General features: G+C 44.0%; 1 protein-coding gene across 2 annotated transcripts in view; it reads right to left on the bottom strand.

Moving 5' to 3' along the window:
* msh3 (mutS homolog 3) overlaps positions 1-22,014 on the bottom strand; it is a 285,979-nt gene that overhangs the window by 229,094 nt on the left and 34,871 nt on the right. For both annotated transcript variants that reach the window (XM_033018740.1, XM_033018741.1), the window contains exon 9: positions 483-595. In XM_033018740.1, the coding sequence (XP_032874631.1) occupies positions 483-595 (113 nt within the window). The remainder of the gene's footprint in view (positions 1-482; positions 596-22,014) is intronic.

Here is a 22,014-nt window from a genome sequence, read left to right as displayed (position 1 = left end):
GTTATGATGTAGCTTTTCAATATAATCAAGCTGTATGTCTAAACTAAACTGGGCGGCACAGTGGCACAGCGGTAGAGATGCTGCCTTACAGCGCCAGTGACCTGGGTTTGATCCTGACTATGGCCTTATATATCATCACAGCTGTCATTAGTCTGCACAGCCAAAATTACAGTATTATGTTATGATGTAGCTTTTCAATATAATCAAGTGGATGTTTCAGGGGGCAATTAAATGTAAAGCACACTACTCTTAGACTGGGTCATGTGTAAGAATTGTAGCCTTCCTTCCCTAAATGGACACCAGTGAACTAACAGTGCCTTCACAACAAACTAATAGTATTGCTGTCACTGTTAATCACTATCTTTAACGACTTGACTATTGCAGCTTCTTAATTTAAATTTATCAAGTTCTCATGGTGAAATTCAAACTCACGCTTTTGAATTGCTGATATTCTCGGTAATTTAATCCAACGACCACTGTACCTGAAACATCAGAGGTTCCAGGCGCACAGAACTCAGAGACTAGTTTGAAAGCATTTGTGTACTCAAAATGGAAATTGTCCATCCGCTCAACACGAATTCTGTCATCACGCAAGCTGAAAGGAAGCAAAAAATGGACAAGGACAATGCTTTTCAATCAATCATACAATTTTAAAAATGTACAATTTGCAGGAAGAAGCATGAATTTTTTTTTAAATGTTAATATTTTTATTAGAAGCAAGTACATAATAAGAACATTTCATGTATATGTCATACATTACTAATATTATCAGTTATTTAATGACTGCTTTATTTATTTTTTTATAGATAGAAAATAATAAAGAGAGAAAAAAAAAGCATGATAAAGAAGAATGGAATAATTTACTAAAAATATAACATTGGAGATAGGTAAACGCCTATCTCACCAGGGACTAACTCTACTGAACGTTTTTCCTTCCATTATTTATTATGTAAAAGAATATGTGTGTTATGATTGTGTTTATAGTTTGTTTGGTTGTTTGGTTGTTTGTCTTTTGCACAAAAGTCCGCGAGCATTGCCACTTTCATTTCACTGCACATCTCGTATGTGTATGTGACAAATAAACTTGATTTGACTTGACTTGACTTGAGGTTCGAAAATTATTAAGTATAACTTTTCATCTAATCCTGAGTTCGAGCTTCAGTCAGTTTTTCGTGCTGAACCATTCTACCCCTTCAAATAGTCAATAAATGGAGACCATATTCTGACACAAAGTTGTTGTTTGTCCATTAAGACAAGTCTGGTTCTTTCCAAATGTAAAGTCTCCGACATTTCCACAATCCACATTTTAATTATGGGGGTTATAGGACCTTTCCAAAATTTTAATATTAATTTTTTCCCAGTTATTATACTATAGTCGAGAAAATTTCTTTGGCTTGTAGTAGGAAGCATGAATGTTTTAAGGACATAAGAAATCATCATCGACAGTGCAAAGTTGTATGAAATGTTCTTCAGAAGGGTCTCAACCCAAAACGTCACCTATCCATGTTCCCCAGAGTTGCTTCTTGGCCCGCTGAGTTGCTCCAGCACTCTGTGTTCTTTTATATATCAACCAGCATCTACAGTTCATTGTTTCTACATTCTTGGATCAGGTATGACACACTCTGTTTAAAACTCTCCGTCACTTTTTGAAACTTCACATTCTGCTTAAGAAGACTTAATTCTCTTGGACGGTTAATCGCAAACTACATTCTCAGCATCCAGAATTAGATCTTCTCAAATATTAAAAGCTAATTTGAAATTAAATAAACACACTCAATCCTGTCATTAAAAGCAGAACTGAAATGTTGCCATGGTTTCCTTAAAATCCAGCTAATGAACTCTGACTCTACCAATGAAAGTGCCTGATCTGCTGCAGTTACAAACATCTGAATGCACACACTGCCAGGAAAACAGAAAAGCTTTCCAACATAAAAAGATATTCAAAAACAATATGCCACTAGTGAAAAATCGTTTGGACTGAAGTATTATTTTATATAATAGGCCTATTGAACATAAAAGGCCATTTTAAATAATATCATATTGAAATGTTATCCATAATATTTAGGATTCGCTGTAACCTCTTGTTAAGGCGGAAATTAAAATCCCGGGTGGCAGCAAAATAACAAGAAGGTATAAAATGCACAAATTTACAGCCTGGCTTGTCAATCAGTTCATAAATTGCCCTTTGCTGTCTGCTTGGACCCTAGCTTTGTATCATCTCCCAACCAGTTGAATGAGAAATAAACCAGATAGCAAGGACAGCTCCCAGCTAATGAGAAGTGATAGAAGGTCAAGTCATAAAGTTATATCTTGCAATTTCAGTTAGTTCACCTGCCACATTGTACTTGAAAAGTTAAGTCTGCCCTTTCATGTTTTTCTATTCCATTATCATTGATTTCCCAAAGTCAACAATGACCAATTGTTGAGAGAGATCAGTGAATAATAGTCAATTATTTTCCCTTTTCTTTTTCAGTCATAAATATTCAGAGGATCTAAAAAACAAAGATGAGAGTGCTGAAATATCGCCTTGGTCCCGACCACGGGGGGAAATGGACAAATTTTATGCCTTCCACCACAGTGATGAATGCTGTGGTGGATGTTTGTGTTACATTTTTATTGTGTTTTTGTATGTTCTTTTTTCATTGTACCGCTGCTGGCAAATTCATTTCCCTTGCACTTTATGTGCAAGTGACGAATAAAGCTGATATTGATATTGAAATGGCACTGCAAGATGCCTTGAAAAACACTCGACATCCCAACAGAAAACCAACCACAATCACAGCAGTACATCAGGCAATGGTAAAGAAAATTCTGAAGTTATCCTCTAGGTGTTGCTTACAGTTTTCCCATTCTTTTTAATTACCTGCAATTTGCATGAGTCAAAGTTATGGAAATAAATAGTATTCCTCCATTCAGAAGTTCATGGTGGGGTCATTGCTTAATTAAAACTCAAATTTCCTGGTGTTGAACTTGAGAAGACAAAACAGACCATGTGACAGGTTTGGAGGGTTATGGATACAACAGGTTTGGAGGGATATGGACCAAGCTCAGGCAGGTGGGACTAGTGTAGCTGGGACATGCTGGTCGGTGTGGGCAAGTTGGGCCGAAGGGCCTGTTTCCACACTCTATGACTCCTGCTGAGGTCTTCCACAGTGGCAAAAGTAAACACTGAAATAGTCGGCTCCAATTTAAAGTTTCAGAGTGCAAGTCCAAAGTTGCAAAGTTTAGATTCTGTTTCCTTTCCTTACACATATGCGCCTCCACTCTTTCCGTTAAACATTTGTCCGAGTTGACAATGTGACATTTGTCTGGTCAATTTTAAAAAGCTACGCAGCAGCAGCAGTAGCAGCAAATCAGATGCTGAAGAAATTAACCCATCAGTATAGGATCAATGCATCTGAGCAAATTCAACATGCCGCAACATTTCGTACTATTGCATACAGTTTTGGTCTCCTAATCTGAGAAAAGACATTCTTGCCATAGAGGGAGTACAGAGAAGGTTCACCAGACTGATTCCTGGGATGTCAGGACTTTCATATGAAGAAAGTCTGGATAGACTCGGCTTGTACTCGCTAGAATTTAGAAGATTGAGGGGAGGTCTTATAGAAACTTACAAAATTCTTAAGGGGTTGGACAGGCTAGATGCAGGAAGATTGTTCCGCTGTTGGGGAAGTCCAGAACAATGGGTCACAGTTTAAGGATAAGGGGGAAATCTTTTAGGACCGAGATGAGAAAAACATTTTTCACACAGAGAGTGGTGAATCTCTGCCACAGAAGGTAGTTGAGGCCAGTTCATTGGTTATATTTAAGAGGGAGTTAGATGTGGCCCTTGTGGCTAAAGGGATCAGGGGGTATGGAGAGAAGGCAGGTACAGGATACTGAGTTGAATGATCAGCCATGATCATATTGAATGGCGGTACAGGCTCGAAGGGCCGAATGGCCTAATCCTGCACCTATTTTCTATGTTTCTATGTTTCAAAATCCAGGTACATCAAGCAGCACTGCACCTCTGGGCAAGATTACTAGATCCATGCCTATAAAAGGTGTGGCCGAGTTAAAACCATCAAAAAAACACAAAATAATTACAATAGGTCAGTACAATAAGTGAAATACCGAGATTAAATGTATTATTAAGAATTAATGTTAAAAATGGTCCTAGTCTCCCAAGATGTACTTGTGTGGTAAAGGAAACTGAATGCCACAACGTTCTCTGAAGAAGGGTCGAGCCTTTTGTGTCGAGACTCAAAGAAGAGTCTCAACCCGAAGTGTCGCCCATTCCTTCTCTCGAAAGAAAGAGATGGGGCCTGTCCCGCTGGGTTACTCCAGCATTTTGTGTCCATCTGCACTGTGCACCAACATCTACAGTTCCTTCCTAGAAGTTCCCACTTGGATCCCTGCTGTTAGTGAGCAGATTAAACCGATGTCTGCAGAACAGGCTTTACACAATCCGTTATGCCACTGGAAAGTGTGCAGACATCACAGCTACTGGTATCACAGCACCATTCTTGCAGGCTATTGCCTGATCAATTAGCTGAGACACAGTAAGTTCACCCTGCGGAAATGGTTAATGGCATCAGTCACGCACGTTAAAACAAAATAACGCCTTCAGAGAGCAAGATATTGTGAAAAGCAGAACAGGTGGCGTTTCTTGGAAATCTAAAGCTGGGTTTAATCTCCATTTCCATGGCTACATGTAATTTCACTGAGAATTTAAACTCAGTTGGAAGTTAATGTTGTGAGCTTGCCAGGAAGAACTCAGTGATTTGATCCAGACAAGCATAACCCAGAGAGTGGCAAAAACATGGCCTTTCAGAGCAATTCATGCCACCTCACTCCTTCTCCAGCTACGACACTTCAGACCAGAATGTCAGGGTACACAAGGTTATATAAATTATTTTTGTTATTATTATTATTATTAGCAGGGGTTTCAGGGGATGTGGTGGCATTAGGAAGCGAGCGGGCAAGATCATCTCGGACCCCTCTCACCCTGGATACAAATTCTTTGAATCACTTCCCTCTGGAAGGCGACTCCGGATTGTCAAAGCTGCCAGAGCCAGACATAAAAACTGTTTTTATCCACGAGTAGTTGCTCTACTCAACAGCCAAAAATCTGTAGCCTCCCTTTGATCTGGTATTTTGTTGGTTCACATGCTTGATCAATGGTGTTTTATCATTAACGCTTTATTATTATTAATGTTTAGTGTTTTCTGAGTCATTCGTAACTGTCACTGTATGTCTTGTTGTTACTTATGAGCAGAGCACCAAGGCAAATTCCTTGTATGTGAATACTTGGCCAATAAACTTACTTACTTACTTACAGCGACGCAGTTGCTGCCTTACAGCGCCAGAGACTCGGGTTCGATCCCGACTACGGGCACTGTCTATACCAAGTTTGTATGTCCACCCTGTGTCTGTGTGGGTTTTCTCTGGTTTGCTGCCACACTAAAAAGATTTACATGTTTGTAGGTTCATTGGCTCCGTTAAGTTGCAAAGACAAAATTGTCCCCGGTGTGTTTAGGATAGTGTTAGTGTACGGGGTGATCGCTGGTCGACGCGGGCTTGGTGGGATTAAGGGTCTGTTTCTGTGCTGTATCTTTAAAGTCTAAAGACTCCAGAGCTTCAAGCCACAGATAAGCTAGGGACGGATAAAGTGAAAATGGAATTCAAGGGAAACAGAAGGACAGATACAAAAGGCTGGAGTAACTCAGCATCCCTGGAGAGAAGGAATGGAAGAAGTTTCGGGTCGAGCCCCTTCTTCAGCTACAGGACAGATCGGATAAGATATGGAACTTGCTACCACACAAAATAAATCACTCGGGCTGACTGGCATTATACATACATTTAGTGGGAAGTTTGATACACAGAATGGAATAGAATTATTATTTGATGTAGTTAGGGAGGGGTGAGAAGGGCATAGTGGGATCATGTGAAATACAAGAACATGTAACATCGCCACCATTCAGAGACCAACATCCCTTCCAGGGAGAGGGATCAACGTACAACTCCTCCAACCTCATCTACAGCCTTCAGTGTTCGCCATGTGGCATCCTCTACATTGGCAAGACCAAGCAACCACCATAGAGCACTGGCTCTCTGTCTGCCAGGGCCAGCTCAAACTCTTGGTTGCTACTGTGGCGCCACCTTGTAGCCGAGTCACTTTGCTCTCGAACCTTCGTTTGTCGAGCTCCAGATCTCGCGTGATCTGGGCCGACCAATCGACTCCGACCTGGGTGGTCAGGTGACGGGGTGCAGCAGACGACAGAGAGACTTCACTTGTCAGCCATCGCTTTCTTACTAATATAAAACTGTGTGCTTTAATATTAAATAAGTGTTTGTACAACACGCGAACCTCTTCAGTGGTGACCCCGACGATCCAAAATGACCTATTTTGGATTTCATCATGCCTGATGGAGATAACCCAGATCAGCAGAATGCAATTGCACTCAAATTGCCCACCTTCTGGACATCACAGCCCCAGGCGTGGTTCGAACAGGCCGAAGCCCAATTCCACATCTGCCAGCCAACAACAAGTACGAGGGGATCAAGACGCTCCTCAAGGACACATTCGGTCTTAGCCACCGCAACAGGGCGGCAAAACTCCTGCACATGGATGGCCGTGGCGATCGCAAACCATCCGCGCTCATGAACGAAATGCTCGCCTTGATGGATGGACACAAGACTTGCCCCCCTTTTCGAACAGATCTTCCTGGAGCAGATGCCCGAGGACATCCGCCTGCTCCTCGCGGATGACGATTTCACCGACCCCCGACGGCTGGCAGCCCGTGGGGACGTGCTGTGGCAGGCCAAACAGCAGGGTGAAGCCGCTATCAATCGGGTGGCAGCTGTGCCTCGGCAGGTCATACGGGCGGTCCCAGCCTCCACGGGAGGAGCGGCAGTGACATCGGCTAAGAACTGCGCCAGCAAGGACAAGTGGTGCTACTACCACCAAAGGTGGGACTCCGAGGCCCGCCAATGCCGACCACCCTGCATGCATCCGGGAAATGCCTCTGCCGGCCATCGGTGGTGGCAACTGCAGCCGGCCAAAAAGACCACCTCCACTACACTTTCTCTTCTCATTCTCATGCCAATCCATCTGTGTGCTCAGCCTCTTCCACTGCCAGAATGAGGCCACACCCGAACTAGAAGAGCAACATCTTGTATCCAGCTTTGTAGCCGACAATCTGTATTGTATATGGAATATCCAATCTGTATGGCATGAACATTGAGTTGTCCCAATTCAGGTAAACCAACCCCAACTCATCCGCCCAGCTTCCCCTCACCAGCTCCCCCCCCCCCCCCCCCCCCCCCCATACATGCGCACTTTTCTTTCCACTCCCCCATCTCTGCCATGTAGTTACTTTCTCCTCCATTTGCTCATAACCCACCCCTCATACTCCATGTTCCCCATTTGCATTTTACCATCCCTCTCCCCTGATCCTCCCGTGGGCCTGACATTTCACTCCCCATCTACCTTATCAGATTTCACCCATTCCACCCTTTTGTCATCTCCTCTCACCACCTCCTTCCTTCCCCACCCCCCACCCGACTCATCCCCCAATCAATCTTTCCAGACCTGGATTGCACTTGTTAGCTCTCGTCCCATCGTTCCCCTCATCTCTTTTACCAGCTATCTCCCCTCTAGTCCATCAGTCTGAAGAAGGGTCTGTTTCCCTTCATCAAGGCAGTCTAATCCAGCAGTTTGTTTTTTTGCTCAAGATTTCAGCATCTGCATGGTCATGCCACTTGCTCAAGCGTGTTGGACAACCGTGTTGGACTCTTGACCAGTTTCCGTGCCATAAGCATTTTGCAGCACGTTTATAAAAATGTACAGACTAAAATACACGGATCACTTTGTTTGGCTGTATGTATATATTTTTAAACTTCAGGGACTCCTTCACACATAACAGGCAGAATAGCTAAATCTTGGGAAATACTTAATGCATTGTCATGCATTCAGACTCTACTTAAATCAACATGAATCTTCCATTTCCCTTTCCGAATTCCGACGTAAACAGCAAACTTTCTTTACTTACACATCATTGTGCTCCCTGCACCCCTTTCCTCACTTTGAATTAATTGGCATCATTACCAAAACATCTGGTAGTTGCTGGTATAGATTTTATATAACAGTTTTGATCCAAACAGAAAGGCAAAACTTTGTCATTTTATTTAAGAGTCTGAATTCATGCCAACTCCTACATTTTCCATCCAACAAAGGCTTTTCACTGTACCTCGGTACATATGACAATAAACCAAACTTAAGCTAAATTCAAACTGATTATCAACCCTCCTCTCCACTGTCTAAGTTTATGTTTATCGTCCGCCTTGCAGGTGCTGAAAATGGTTGTATATGTATATACATATACACACACACATACACATACATACACATACATACATACGCACACACATACACACACATATTCTGACAATTAATTTGCACAAAGACATCAAAGCGCTTGCAAGATACTGCCTCTCAAATCATACCCTGAAACCCTCTCCTGAAAACAGCTCGTTTCCCACGCAGAAGCACAGAATTCATGACCCGATCAATGTTGCATAATCAAATCTGTTCTCAGATTTGCAGCCAACACCACTGTGGTGGGCTGGACGATGAACAATGTTGAGATGGAATACAGGAAGGGGATAAGAGAACTTAGCAACACAGTGTTGGGACAATAATCTCTCCCTCAATGTCAGCAAGACAAAGGAGCGAGTCATCAACTTCAGGAAGCAAGAACTGCAGATGCTGGTTTAAACTGAAGATGGACACCATATGCTGGAGTAACTCAGCGGGACAGGCAGTATCTCTGAAGAGAAGGAATGGGTGACGTTTCGGGTCGAGACCCTTCTTCAGATGTAATCAGCATTACTGGTGCCAAATTGGAAATGGTCGAGAACTTAAAATTCCTTGGAGCGAATATTACCAACGCTTTGTCATGGACCAACCATAATGATGCGACAACCAAGAAGGCACACAAACACCTCTTCTGCTTGAGAAGACCGTGGAAATTCGGCATGTCTCCAATTACTCTTAAAAATCTTCTAGATACAGCGTAGAAAGCAGACTGTCAGGTTGCATCACACCTTGGTTTGGGAACAGCTCTGCTCAAGACTGCTAGAAATTGCAGAGGGTTGTGGATGTAGCCCAGTCCATCACACAGACCGGACTTCCCACCATTGACTTGTCCCACCCTGGGCATTCCTTCATCTCCCAGCTCCTATCCGGATGAAGATACATATGCTTAATATAAAGTTAAATAGTATTTAATATTAAAAGGACAGTATAAAGGGTGAAAAAAATTGGCAGAGTAACCTAAGTCTAGCAGGCGGCATGGTGGCGCAGCAGTGGAGTTGCTGCCTTTCAGCGCCAGAGACCCGGGTTCGATCCTGACTACGGGCGCTGTCTGCACAGAGTTTGTACATTCTCCCCATCAATTGCGTGGGTTTTCTCAGAGATCTTCGGTTTCCTCCCACACCCCAAAGACACAGGTTTGTAGGTTAATTGGCTTGGTATAAATGTAAATTGTCCCTACTGTGTGCAGGATGGCGTTGGTGTGCTCGGATGTCTTGTTGGTGCAGACTTGGTGGGCCGAAGGGCCTGTTCGCTACACTAAACTAAGTCACAAGCTCTGCCTCCATCACAAGGAATACTACCTTAATCAGCCATGGAATAGTTTAAAGTTAATACTAGTTTCTGCCAACCCATGTCCAAATTAAAAACTGAACAAAATAGCAATGTGTTCATTCTTGTCCAGTCAGCCATCACACTGACTCACCTGGCCAGTTAACAGTGAAAAAACAATTGCAGAATCCCACAAAGAAGCTATGACGTTTTTATTTATCATCCCAGCCTATGTTAAGCTTTATAACTTTCAATCCAATTAGGAGATACTTATCTAGCTCCTCTTTTCCAGAGACAATCAACTCAAGGACATTCGTGATGAGCAGGTGTGAAGATTGCACGGAAAACAGAAAGGTAGATAAACCTAGGGTGACACTCGTAGACACGTAATTTTGCCAAACTCACATCTTCTCAATTACATTCATGAATTGCCTCTTCAACACCAACATGATGTAAATATCCTGGCATGCTAAAGAACCCTTATAGAGGTCAAGGGATCATTGCACATACATTACGCAAACCTAATTGCCCTGGAGTAAGCGGTGGCAAATTGCCTTCGTGAACTGCCATGTCCTCTTGCTGAAGATACTCCTGTTGGATAGGGTGCTACAGAATTTAGACCCAGCAATGCATTTCCAATTGAGAATGCTCCGACAGAGGAACCTGCCAGTGGTCGTGTTCCCATGTCCCTGCCGCCCTTGCTGGAAGAGGTTGCAGGTCCAGGAGAAAGAGCTTCTGAAAGCTGCTGCTCATACGTTCAAAAGTTCATATAGGAGCAGAATTAGGCCATTCGGCCCATCAAGTCTACTCCGCCATTCAATCATGGCTGATTAATCTCTCCCTCTCAAACCCATTCTCCTGCTTTCTTCACATAACCACCGACACCTAATCAAGAATCTGTCAATCTCCGCCTTAAAATGTATCCATTGTGTTGGCCTCTAGATCCTTCCGAGGCAATGAATTCCATTCATCTCCTTTCTAAAGGAACATCCTTTTCTTCTGGGGCTAAGGTCTCTGGTCCTAGACTCTCCAACTAGTGGTAACATCCTCTCCATATCCACTCTAACCAGCCCTTTCACTATTCGGAAAGTTTCAATGAGGTTCCCCCTCAGCCGAAACTCCAGCGAGCGTAGGCCCAGTGTGTAGGAAGAACTGCAGATACTGGTTTACACAGAAGACAGACACAAAATGCTGGAATAACTCAGCAGGACAGGCAGCATCTCTGAATAGAAGGAAGGAGTGACGTGTTGGGTCGAGTCCCTTCTTCAGACCCATAGGTCAATCAGTTTTATTTATCACATACATATATAAGTGCAGTGAAATGAATTTGCCAGCAGCGGCACAATCAAAAAGGAACACACAATATACAATAAAATTAAACACAAACATCCACCACAGCATTCTTCACTGTGGTGGACGGCACAAAGTACAGTCAGTCCTCCTCCATTGTTCACCCATGGTCGGGGCCATGAACCCTCCGTAGTCGCCGCTACAGACGGCCCGATGTACAAGCCCGCGGCGAGATGCTCCGCAGACTGCGGCTTCAGGATGTTATCGGCCGCGGGCCGGCGGTCGGAGCACTTCTCCGGCGATCCCTAGCGATCCCGAGCACTTCTCTGGCGATCCGTAGCGAGGGATCCCCGGCTCCGGATGCCGCGCCTGCGGCTAGAAGCTCCGCAGACCGCGGCTTCAGGCTGTAACAGTGCCGTCAAATGCTGATACGTTAACACAATCATTCCTGGGTAAATCTCCTCTCGACCCCGACACTCATCCTTCCTCAGATATGGGGCCCAAAACAGCTCACAGTGTCGGTAGCGCACATTGCAACCATTGTGCAACCTGTGACAGAAGGTATAAATGTATAGTGCGCTAAATGGGATGCAAAGCAGGCGGATTTGTTCGAGATGAAGGTGTAAACTTACAGAGAGCTGGTGCTGCACTCATCAAGACAAGTGGAGATTATTCCATCATAGTCGTACAGCACGGAAACGGTCCACTTGGCCAGTCCACATCAACCGTCAAGCACCCACTTACATTAATATAAGGTCATAGGTGATAGGAGTAGAATTAGCCAATTCGGCCCATCAAGTCTACTCCGCCATTCAATCATGGCTGATCTATCACTCCCTCCTAACCACATTCTCCTGCCTTCTCCCCATAATCCCCGACACCCGTACTAATCAAGGATTGATAATTGATATAATTTATTTGCCACACAACCAAGGTCGGTGGTATTTGGGTTGCCAGCAGCGGTACAATAATAAAGAACACAACCACAATAAAAATTTTACACAAACATCCACCACAGCATTCATCACTGTGGTGGAAGGCACAGAGCTTGGCCAGTCCTCCTCCATTTTCCCCCGTGGTCGGGACCTCCACCCTCCACAGCCGTTGCTGCGGGCGTCCAGATGGTAAGGGACAAAGTCAAAGTCAAGGTGAGTCCAGGATCGGCTCTTCCCAACCAGAGACCGCGGCTTCAGGCTGGTGTAGGCCGCAGGCCGGCGGTCAAAGTTTTAAAGTACCTGCCTTAAGGATCTATCTCTGCCTTAAAAATATCCATTGACTTGGCCTCCTGTGGCAATATAATTTTATTCTACCCACATTTTCATTAATTTCCCCCAGATTCTACCACTCATTTATAGTGGCCAATTACCCAGCCAACCCTACAGACTTCGGTACATAGGAAGAAACTAGAGCACATGGTAAACAATAGTGTCCACAGAAAGTGCACACAAATGGCAAAGCAATAATGATGGAAATCATTTTAGAGGCATTGACCAAGGAAGTCTGAAAACGGATCTGCTCATCTTCAAAGCAGCACCGTCATCGTACGTTATCAGCCTCGCTAGAAATCAAAGGGGACATATAAAAAATGGATAGCTTCTACGCCTCACCATTTAAAAGGATGTGCTATGTATCACTTCAATCTTCTCGAAAGCAAATACAGTAGATCAGAGCTTAGTTTAGTTTCGAGATACAGTGCAGATACAGTCTCTTCGGCCCACCGGGTCCATGCCGAGTAACGATCCCCGCACATTAACACTATCCTACACACGCTAGGGACAATATTTTATATTTACCAAGCCAATTTACCTGCATGTCTTTGGAGTGTGGGAGGAGACCGAAGATCTCGGAGAAAACCCACGAGTACAAACTCCGTACAGACAGCACCCGTAGTCGGGATCGAACCCGGGTCTCCGGCGCTGCAAGTGCTGTAAGGCAGCACTGCACCACCATGCCGTCAGTTTATCTCCAGGCTAGCTGGTATTAGCGAATCAAAAAATGAAAATCTATTCCATTCCTGAGAGAATGATCACGTATAAACAAGAGAAAAATGTCTGGAAGTTGGATACATTTGCATCACGGAAAACCATTCTCAAAGCTCGAGAGCTACGAGAAATGTATAGTAACCCCTCAACTCACAAATTTGCTGTGATCCAGTAAATGTTTTGGGAAACCACGCGTCCAATTTGCGAAGCTATCCGTCTCTATAATGAACAGCCACACTGTGTGCACAGGTGGAACGTGTACTGATATATCTACCTGCCTTGGATTTATGACATTTTCCTTAATCTAACATTTTCCAGGAATGTATCCCTTTCAAGGAACAACTCTATCAATTCAGTTAAAGGTTAAAAGAGAAAAGCCATTTCCAATTAGTATTCCGCTTGTCCCGGCTCTCAGTTTTTCAGATTACCTTGGCAGAATGTCTGCAATAATTTAACCCTGTTGTAGGAACCACAGAATTATCTTGCTGTTCTACTAGTTGCCCATTTACGCATGATTAAAAGAAATAATCTCAAGATATTGAAAAAGCAGCCAAACAGCTCATATCAGCCTAACCACATGTGCAATGTTTGAGTGTGAAGGAAGGAAATGCAGATGCTGGTTAACACGGAAGATGCTTACAACTTACTAAATTCTTAAGGGGTTGGACAGGCTAGATGCAGGAAGATTATTCCCGATGTTGGGGAAGTCCAGAACCAGGGGTCACAGTATAAGGATAAGGGGGAAGTCTTTTAGGACTGAGATGAGAAAATCATTTTTTTACACAGAGAGTGAATCTGTGGAATTCTCTTCCACAGAAGGTAGTTGAGGCCAGTTCATTGGCTATATTTAAGAGGGAGTTAGATGTGGCCCTTGTGGCTAAAGGGATCAGGGGGTATGGAGAGAAGGCAGGTACGGGATACTCAGTTGGATTATCAGCCATGATCATATTGAATGGCGGTGCAGGCTCGAAGGGCCGAATGGCCTACTCCTGCACCTATTTTCTATGTTTCTATGCTGGTTAATGCAAAATGCTGGAGTAAATCAGTGGGTCAGGCAGCAACTCTGGAGAAAAGTAATAGGTGATGTTTCGGGTCAAGACTCATCTTCAGAAATCTGAAGAACTATCGCTTTTCCTATTCCTTTTCTTCAGAGATGCTGTCTGACCCACTGAGTTACTCCAGCATTTTGTGTGCAATGTTTGTGTTTAGTCTTCACTGGGGACCAAGATTATTTACTCTACTGCCATCTTCTAACCACAAATCTGAGAATCAATCTAACTATAGGGTGATTTCACGAAAGGTCACTGGAGCGTAAATCCCCACTCATGTGACCGAAAATTTTAACTGGGGGACAAGCGTCACTTCCGGTACATGTTAGTGAATGGGAAAACACGCACTTTCACACCCGTTAAAAACATCGAAAACGGCCAGTTTTTGAGCTGCAATTAAGTGAGCCAGTCGGGGTGACCGTGAGGAACAGCTACCTAAATTTACAGTCCAAAAAAAAGATAGAAACTAAGGTAAATACAAGAGCGAGCTGAAGGTGTAAAAAAGGCGGAAGTGCTAGCGGACTTTTTTCTTGGAGATTTAAAGATCCAAAATATCGGGAATTATCGCGTTTGCTCGCTGCATTTCATCAAAAGTGGCATTATTGACTTTTTATCTTTATTCATTTGTTATATGAAAAGTATTAAAAGTTAGAAACCGTCAGTAAAATTGCAAAATCGCCCATGGTTCTCAGGTGGGTTTTAACATGCAAAATGAACACGCTTCTGAAGCTCCATTTACCATTTAAATAATCGTAAACTATCAATGCGTTTTGAAATAAATTTTACTGAGATGCAAGCTTACGATTATTTAAATGGTAAATGGAGCTTCAGAAGCGTGTTCATTTTGCATGTTAAAACCCACCTGAGAACCATGGGCGATTTTGCAATTTTACTGACGGGTTTCTAACTTTTAATACTTTTCATATAACAAATGAATAAAGATAAAAAGTCAATAATGCCACTTTTGATGAAATGCAGCGAGCAAACGCGATCATTCCCGATATTTTGGATCTTTAAATCTCCAAGAAAAAAGTCCACTAGCACTTCCGCCTTTTTTACACCTTCAGCTCGCTCTTGTATTTACCTTAGTTTCTATCTTTTTTTTGGACTGTAAATTTAGGTAGCTGTTCCTCACGGTCACCCCGACTGGCTCACTTAATTGCAGCTCAAAACCTGGCCGTTTTCGATGTTTCTAACGGGTGTGAAAGTGCGTGTTTTCCCATCCACTAACATGTACCGGAAGTGACGCTTGTCCCCCAGTTAAAATTTTCGGTCACGTGAGTGGGGATTTACGCTCCAGTGACCTTTCGTGAAATCACCCTATACAAAATGCAACACCTCATATTCTCAAATGACCCTTGTTGGTCAGAAGAGGCCGGATAACAACCCACACACAGCTTTCCTTTCATTTATTTTTAGTTTCATTTAGATTGAGGCCCTTCGGCCCACTGAGTCCACGCCGGCCTGCAATCCCCGCATATTAACACGAGCCTACACACACTAGGGACAATTTACAATTGTACCAATTCAATTAACCCTTATGTCTGTGGAGAGTGGGAGGGAGCCGGAGATCTAGGAGAAAACCCAGGCAGGCCACGGGGAGAAACATAGAAAATAGGTGCAGGAGTAGGACATTCAGCCCTTCGAGCCTGCACCGCCATTCAATATGATCATGGCTGATCATCCAACTCAGTATGCTGTACCTGCCTTCTCTCCATACACCCTGATCCCTTTAGCCACAAGGGCCACATCTAACTCCCTCTTAAATATAGCCAATGAACTGGCCTCAACTACATTCTGTAGCAGAGAATTCCAGAGATTCACCACTCTGTGTGAAAAATGTTTTTCTATCTAGGTCCTAAAAGACTTCCCCCTTATCCTTAAACTGTGACCCCTTGTTCTGGACTTCCCCAACATTGGGAATAATCTTCCTGCATCTAGCCTGTCCAACCCCTTAAGAATTTTGTACGTTTCTATAAGATCCCCCCTCAATCTTCTAAATTCTAGCGAGTACAAGCCGAGTCTATCCAGTCTTTCTTCATATGAAAGTCCTGCCATCCCAGGAATCAGTCTGGTGAACCTTCTCTGTACAATGTCCTTCCTCAGATTAGGAGACCAAAAATTAGGAACTTACAAACTCCGTAGCAACCGTAGTCAGGACCGAACCCGGGTCTCTGCTGCTGTCAAGGCAGCAAGTCTACCGCTCTATGTGCTCAGAGTTGCCATGTATTCAATAAGTCACAGCAATATTTAAGTAGAGAGTCAATACAAAGGAAATTAAAATATTATCCATTCTCAAACATGGTTCACGGAAAACAACTTCAGTTTCCCAGCAACAATGAAGAAGTGTCCACATTAAGTCAAATCTTGATACCTTTTCCTGATGGCTTCCATGTTTTAATCTGCTCGCACTGGTTTACCCCACAGAATCTCACAATGGGATTATGCTTCAGTCAGAGCAGTCTTTAAGGATTTATTTTTGCATATTGAGAAAGTGCAAATCAAAACCATATGGTATATTGTAGGTTTGGGTGTGTGGAGGGTGTCAGGGAATGGGGACAGAAGGATGCAGGAATCCACCATATAAATGTCTTCCAGAAATAAGCCAATTGCAGATGGCAATAATTTAAAAAAAAGATGGGCAAGGTCGGGCCTAGACCTTAGCAATAGGTTCAGAAAGCAAAAGTTAATTTGTGAAGAGTCTTCTCTGGGCAAGAACATAGGAAGCTGGTAGAGAGTGATCCTGGCTGATTGCCTCATTTTTAAAGCCTTACAGCTGTGCAGACAGTCTAACAAGGACCCTTCCATGCGTCGAAAATAAAAGTGTATTTTCTGCTTTTTGCTTAACCAAAAACAACAACTGTGGAAGGAAGCTTTCGATAAGAGAGAAAAAGAGCCCTTCGACCAACCGATGTGTTGTCGGAGTCTATCTAAGGATGTTGCTGCAAGCATGATTTGCATTGTGCCTGCTATCGCACTGTGCCTGCACACGTGACAATGAACTCGACTTGACTCAAGTCTACACCCATTATCAAGCACCCATTTTTACACTAACTCCACCCTAACCCTTCGCCCCTCATTCCCATCAACTCTCCCCACTTTTCTCCACATGCCTATACACCAGGGACAATTCACAGTGCTGCCTGCATGAAGTGGGTCTTTGGGGGAAAACAAGAGAACCTGGAGACATTCCACACAGACCTGGGGAGAAAATGCAAACTCCACATAGAGAGTACTAGAGGTCAGTACTGAAACTCCCCCCCACCCCAATCTTTGCACATCCTCAATCCTTTCCACTCATCACTTTAATTTCATGTTTTGTATATTTTGTGTGTTTCTGATTGTTGGCAAATCAATTTCCCTCCTGGGATAAATAAAGTTCTATTGTATCGTATCGTTAGCATTGAACTGAGGTCACCACCAATGTACGTCATTATTCTTTAATTCCATGCTCTTTAGTTCCAAAGAAAGAAATTAGATAAGGACAGGAGATCTATGGCTCGGCTGAACAACCAGACAAACTTCATGAACTTTTAAGATTAGAAATCAAAATAATCTGAAGGGAACTCAGCCTTTCCAATACTTTCTCTTTCCCACTGGGGATGTAAAACACACTGGAATTAGCTCAAAATTAAAAAGGACATAGAAATAGAAAGAAATAATTTTATTGCCACACAACCAAGGTCGGTGGTATTTGGGTTGCCAGCAGCGGTACAATGAAGATGCAAGTTAAAGCAGAAAGCCCATCGATTCTCATTTCTTCCGAAACTAAAATTCAAATTATCAGCCCATGGAAACTAATATGCTTGCCTTAAAAATTCTGTTATCAGGTTAAAATGGAACGGTTGAATGGTAATCAGCATCTCAAAATACACACTTCGGAGATCAATAATCAGGCAGAGAAAGGCAAAAGACAAAACAAAACACAACACCCTCTCCAGACCACATAATGTCATTGGGAATGGAGTAGAATTAGGCCATTCGGCCCATCGTCTACTCTGCCATTCAATCATGGCTGATTTATCTCTCCCTCCTAACCCCATTCTCCTGCCTTCTCCCCATAACCTCAGACACCCGTACTAATCAAGAACCTCACTGGCACGTTCTCTTTATTAGAGATAGCAGGCCTCCGACCACGGGAGAGCAAAAGGAAGAGATTGAACTTTTTTTCGCCTTCCATCACAGAGAGGAATGTGGTGGATGTTTATGTTAAAATGTATTTTGTGTGTTTCGTTGCCGTTTATTTGTATGACTGACTTGGCAAATGAAATTCCTCATATGTTGCAAAACATACTTGGCTAATAAAGTGTTATTGTGATTGCGATTTGGGTTAAACAGGGAGGACTGGATGAAATCTAGCACATCTTCTTCTTGCGTATGGCGTGCACAGCCTAAAGTTGTAGGACAACTTGTTCAATTTGATCTTATTTGATTGTGCACGCCAGGTTGATTGCATTTGTCGAAACAGGGCGGACCACATGAAGGTTGCAATCTCCCACCCCAAATCCAGCACTAAGGAGACAACATCTTGCACTGTCATGCGCTTGCAAATCGTGTAAGGTTTGACACCATGGAAGAACAGAAATGATGAGCCAAAGAATACCACCCGGCAAAAGGCAAACTGCTGGAGGAACTCAGTGGGTCAGACTCCACCCGAGGGAAAGGATAAATGTCATTTCTGGTTGGGACACTTTTTCAGACTTTCTGTTCGAAGGGTCCCGTCCCAAAACGTCCTCACTCCATTCCCTCCAAAGATGCTGCCTGACCTGCTGAGTTCCTCCAGCACTTGGCTGTATTACTCAAGATTGCAGCACCTGCAGTTTCTTGCAGGTGCAAGTTGTCCCTGGTGCAGGTGGGATAGGAATGTGCAGAAATTACCACCCTTGGAAAATTACGTGGGGGAGAGATTGTTCTGCAGGTCAGCATAGACCAAATGGCCTCCTCCTCCTCTATCAAAAGGAAATATGTGAAGACAAGGAAGTATTGGTGCTAGGTGTATCCAAGATAGACACAAAATGCTGGAGTAACTCAGCAGGAGAGGCAGCATCTCTGCAGAGAAGGAATGGGTGACGGTTTCAGTTCGAGATCCTTCTTCGAATCAGATGTAATCCCTGCATCCAAGATATCCTTGCAATTTCTAGTTTACCTTTAACTACTTTCATAAGTTCATAAGTGATAGGAGCAGAATTAGGACATTCAGCCCACCAAGTCTACTCCACCATTCAATCATGGATGATCTATCATTCCATCCTAACCCATTCTCCTGCCTTCTCCCCATAACCCTCGACATCCGAGCTAATCAAGAATCTATCGATCTCTGCCTTAAAAAATATCCATTGACGGCCTCCACAGATTCACCACCCTCTGACTTGTTGGAGCAAGTTTTCATTCTTCCCCACTTTTAAATATGTCCATTGTGATATAACTATACCTTGCCTGCAATTTTCAGTTTTAGTCTTTGTTGCAATGACTTGTACCATTATACTCTCTTTTAAGGCAGAGATAGATCAATTCTTGATTAGAACGAGTGTCAAAGGGTTATGGGGCGAAGGCAGGAAAATGGGATTAGGAGGCAGAGATCAGCTAAGATTGAATGGCGGAGTGGACTCAATGGGCCGAATGGCCTAATTCTACTCCTATATCCCGTGAACTTTTCCAGGAAGAATACAAAGGGAGATACAAAGGAGCACTGGTACAGTTCCCAGGATCTTTCAGTGTCATCCCCAGGGTTTGGTGGTCTGGAAACAATCCTGGCGACAATTTAAAGAGAAGAGATTGTGGGATTGCTGCCCAGAACTGAGTGTACTGTTGGATGTTCCAGATTCTGAAGATGGATGTGGGCATGGCCTGGGAATACAGCAATGCCACAAACAGCTTTGGAAGAACTGGAACGCCCAACTACTGCTGATTGAAGGCCTTGCCAGAAATCTGGTGAGGGAACAAGATGTTAAAGATGCAAGATAGGGCAGCATGGTGGCACAGCAGTAGAGTAGCTGCCTTACAGCGCCAGAGAGCCGGGTTCGATCCAAACGCCTGTCTGTACGGAGTTTGTACCTTCTCCCCTGTGACCTGCGTGGGTTTTCTCCAGGTGTTCCAGTTTCCTTCCACACTCCAAAGATGCACAGGTTTGCAGGTTAATTGGGTTGGTATAATTGTAAATTGTTCCTAGTGTGTGTAGGATAGTGTTAGTGTGCAGGGGTCGCTGGTCGGTGCTGGCCAAAGGGTCTGTTTCCACGCTACAACTTTAAACCCAAAGATAGATGTATTTTGCTTCATCAATCCATGGTGTTTTAAAAGATTCACACGTTCACAGGTTATAGGAGTAGAATTAGGCCATTCGGCCCAGAGTCTACTCCGCCATTCAATCATGACTGATCTCATATCCTAATCCCATTTTCCTGCCTCCTCCCCATAACCCTCGGCACCTGTTTGAATCAAGAATTTGTCTATCTCTGTCTTAAAAATATCCAGACTTGGCCTCCATGGCCTTCTATGGCAATGAGTTCCACAGATTAACTACCCTCTGACTAAAGAAGATCCTCCTCACCTCCTTTCTAAAATAGCGCCCTTTAATTCTGAGGCTATGACCTTTGGTCCTAGACTCTCCCGCTAGTGGAAACATCCTCTCCACATCCACTCTATCTAGGCCTTTCATTATTCTGTAAGTTTCAATGAGGTCCCCCCTCAACCTTCTAAACTCCAGTGCTATCAAACGCTCATCATATGCTAATCCACTCATTCCTGGGATCATTCTTGTAAACCTCCTCTGAGACCCTCTCTAGAGCCAGCACATCCTTCCTCAGATCTGGGGCCCAAATTTGCTCACAGTACTCCAAATGCAGCCTTAGAGTCTCAGATTATTATGGTCATGATATTGTTTCGAGACGTGGAACATGGAAAAACAGCTGAAGTATCAGGGAAGAGCGAACTTATCATCAGAGGGACAGCATGAGGGGCTGGGATTTTAATGACACAAATCTATGAAACCTCCTGCTGTGCACTCGCAAGAATCCACTGATGCGCTTCATTTCCATCAATTACATTACGACAGGCAGCAAATTCACATATGTGGGTAAAATAAAGTAGCACAGTCAGTTTAACAGTCTGGAGAGAGTGAATGTGGAGAAGATGGTTCCACAAGTGAGGATCAGAGGGCACAGCCTCAGAATAAAAGGAGAGTTTCCTGAATGTTGCCGGGACTAGAGGGTCAGAGCTGTAGGGAGACGCTGAGTAGGCTGGATCTCTATTCCTTGGAGCACAGGAGGACAAGGGATGATCTTATAGAGGTGTACAAAATCATGAGAGGAATAGATCAGGTAGATGCACAGAGTCTCTTGCCCAGAGAAGAGGAATCAAGGACCAGAGGACATAGGTTCAAGGTGAAGGGGAAAAGGTTTAATAGGAATCTGAGGGGTAACTTTTTCACACAAAGGGTGGTGGGTGTATGGAACAAGCTGCTGGAGGAGGTAGTTGAGGCTGGGACTATCCCAACGTTTAAGAAACAGTTAGACAAATAGATTTCCGACACTTCCCTACCATTCCTTGACCTCACCATCTCCATCGCAGGGGACAGACTCCTGACCGACATACATTACAAACCCACTGACTCACATGGCTATCTGGACTACACGTCTTCCCACCCTGCCCCCTGTAAAGACTCCATCCCCTACTCCCAATTCCTCCGCCTACGCCGCATCTGTTCCCAGGATGAGACATTTCATACCAGGGCATCGGAAATGTCCTCGTTCTTCAGGGAACAGGGATTCCCCTCCGCCACCATAGATGAGGCTCACACCAGGGTCTCATCCATACCCCGTAACACTGCTCTCTCTCCCCATCCCCGCACACGCAACAAGGGCAGAGTCCCTCTGGTCCTCACCTTTCACCCCACCAGCCGGCAAATACAACACATAATCCTCCGCCATTTCCGCCACCTCCAACGTGACCCCACCACTCGCCACATCTTCCCATCTCCCCCCATGTCTGCCTTCCGCAAAGACCGCTCCCTCCGCAACTCCCTCGTCAATTCTTCCCTTCCCTCCCGCACCACCCCCTCCCCGGGCACTTT

Source organism: Amblyraja radiata, chromosome 3, assembly GCF_010909765.2.
Source record: "Amblyraja radiata isolate CabotCenter1 chromosome 3, sAmbRad1.1.pri, whole genome shotgun sequence".
Lineage (NCBI taxonomy): Eukaryota > Metazoa > Chordata > Chondrichthyes > Rajiformes > Rajidae > Amblyraja > Amblyraja radiata.
Note: the sequence above shows the minus strand (reverse complement) of the source record. Positions and strands in the feature narration are given on the sequence as shown.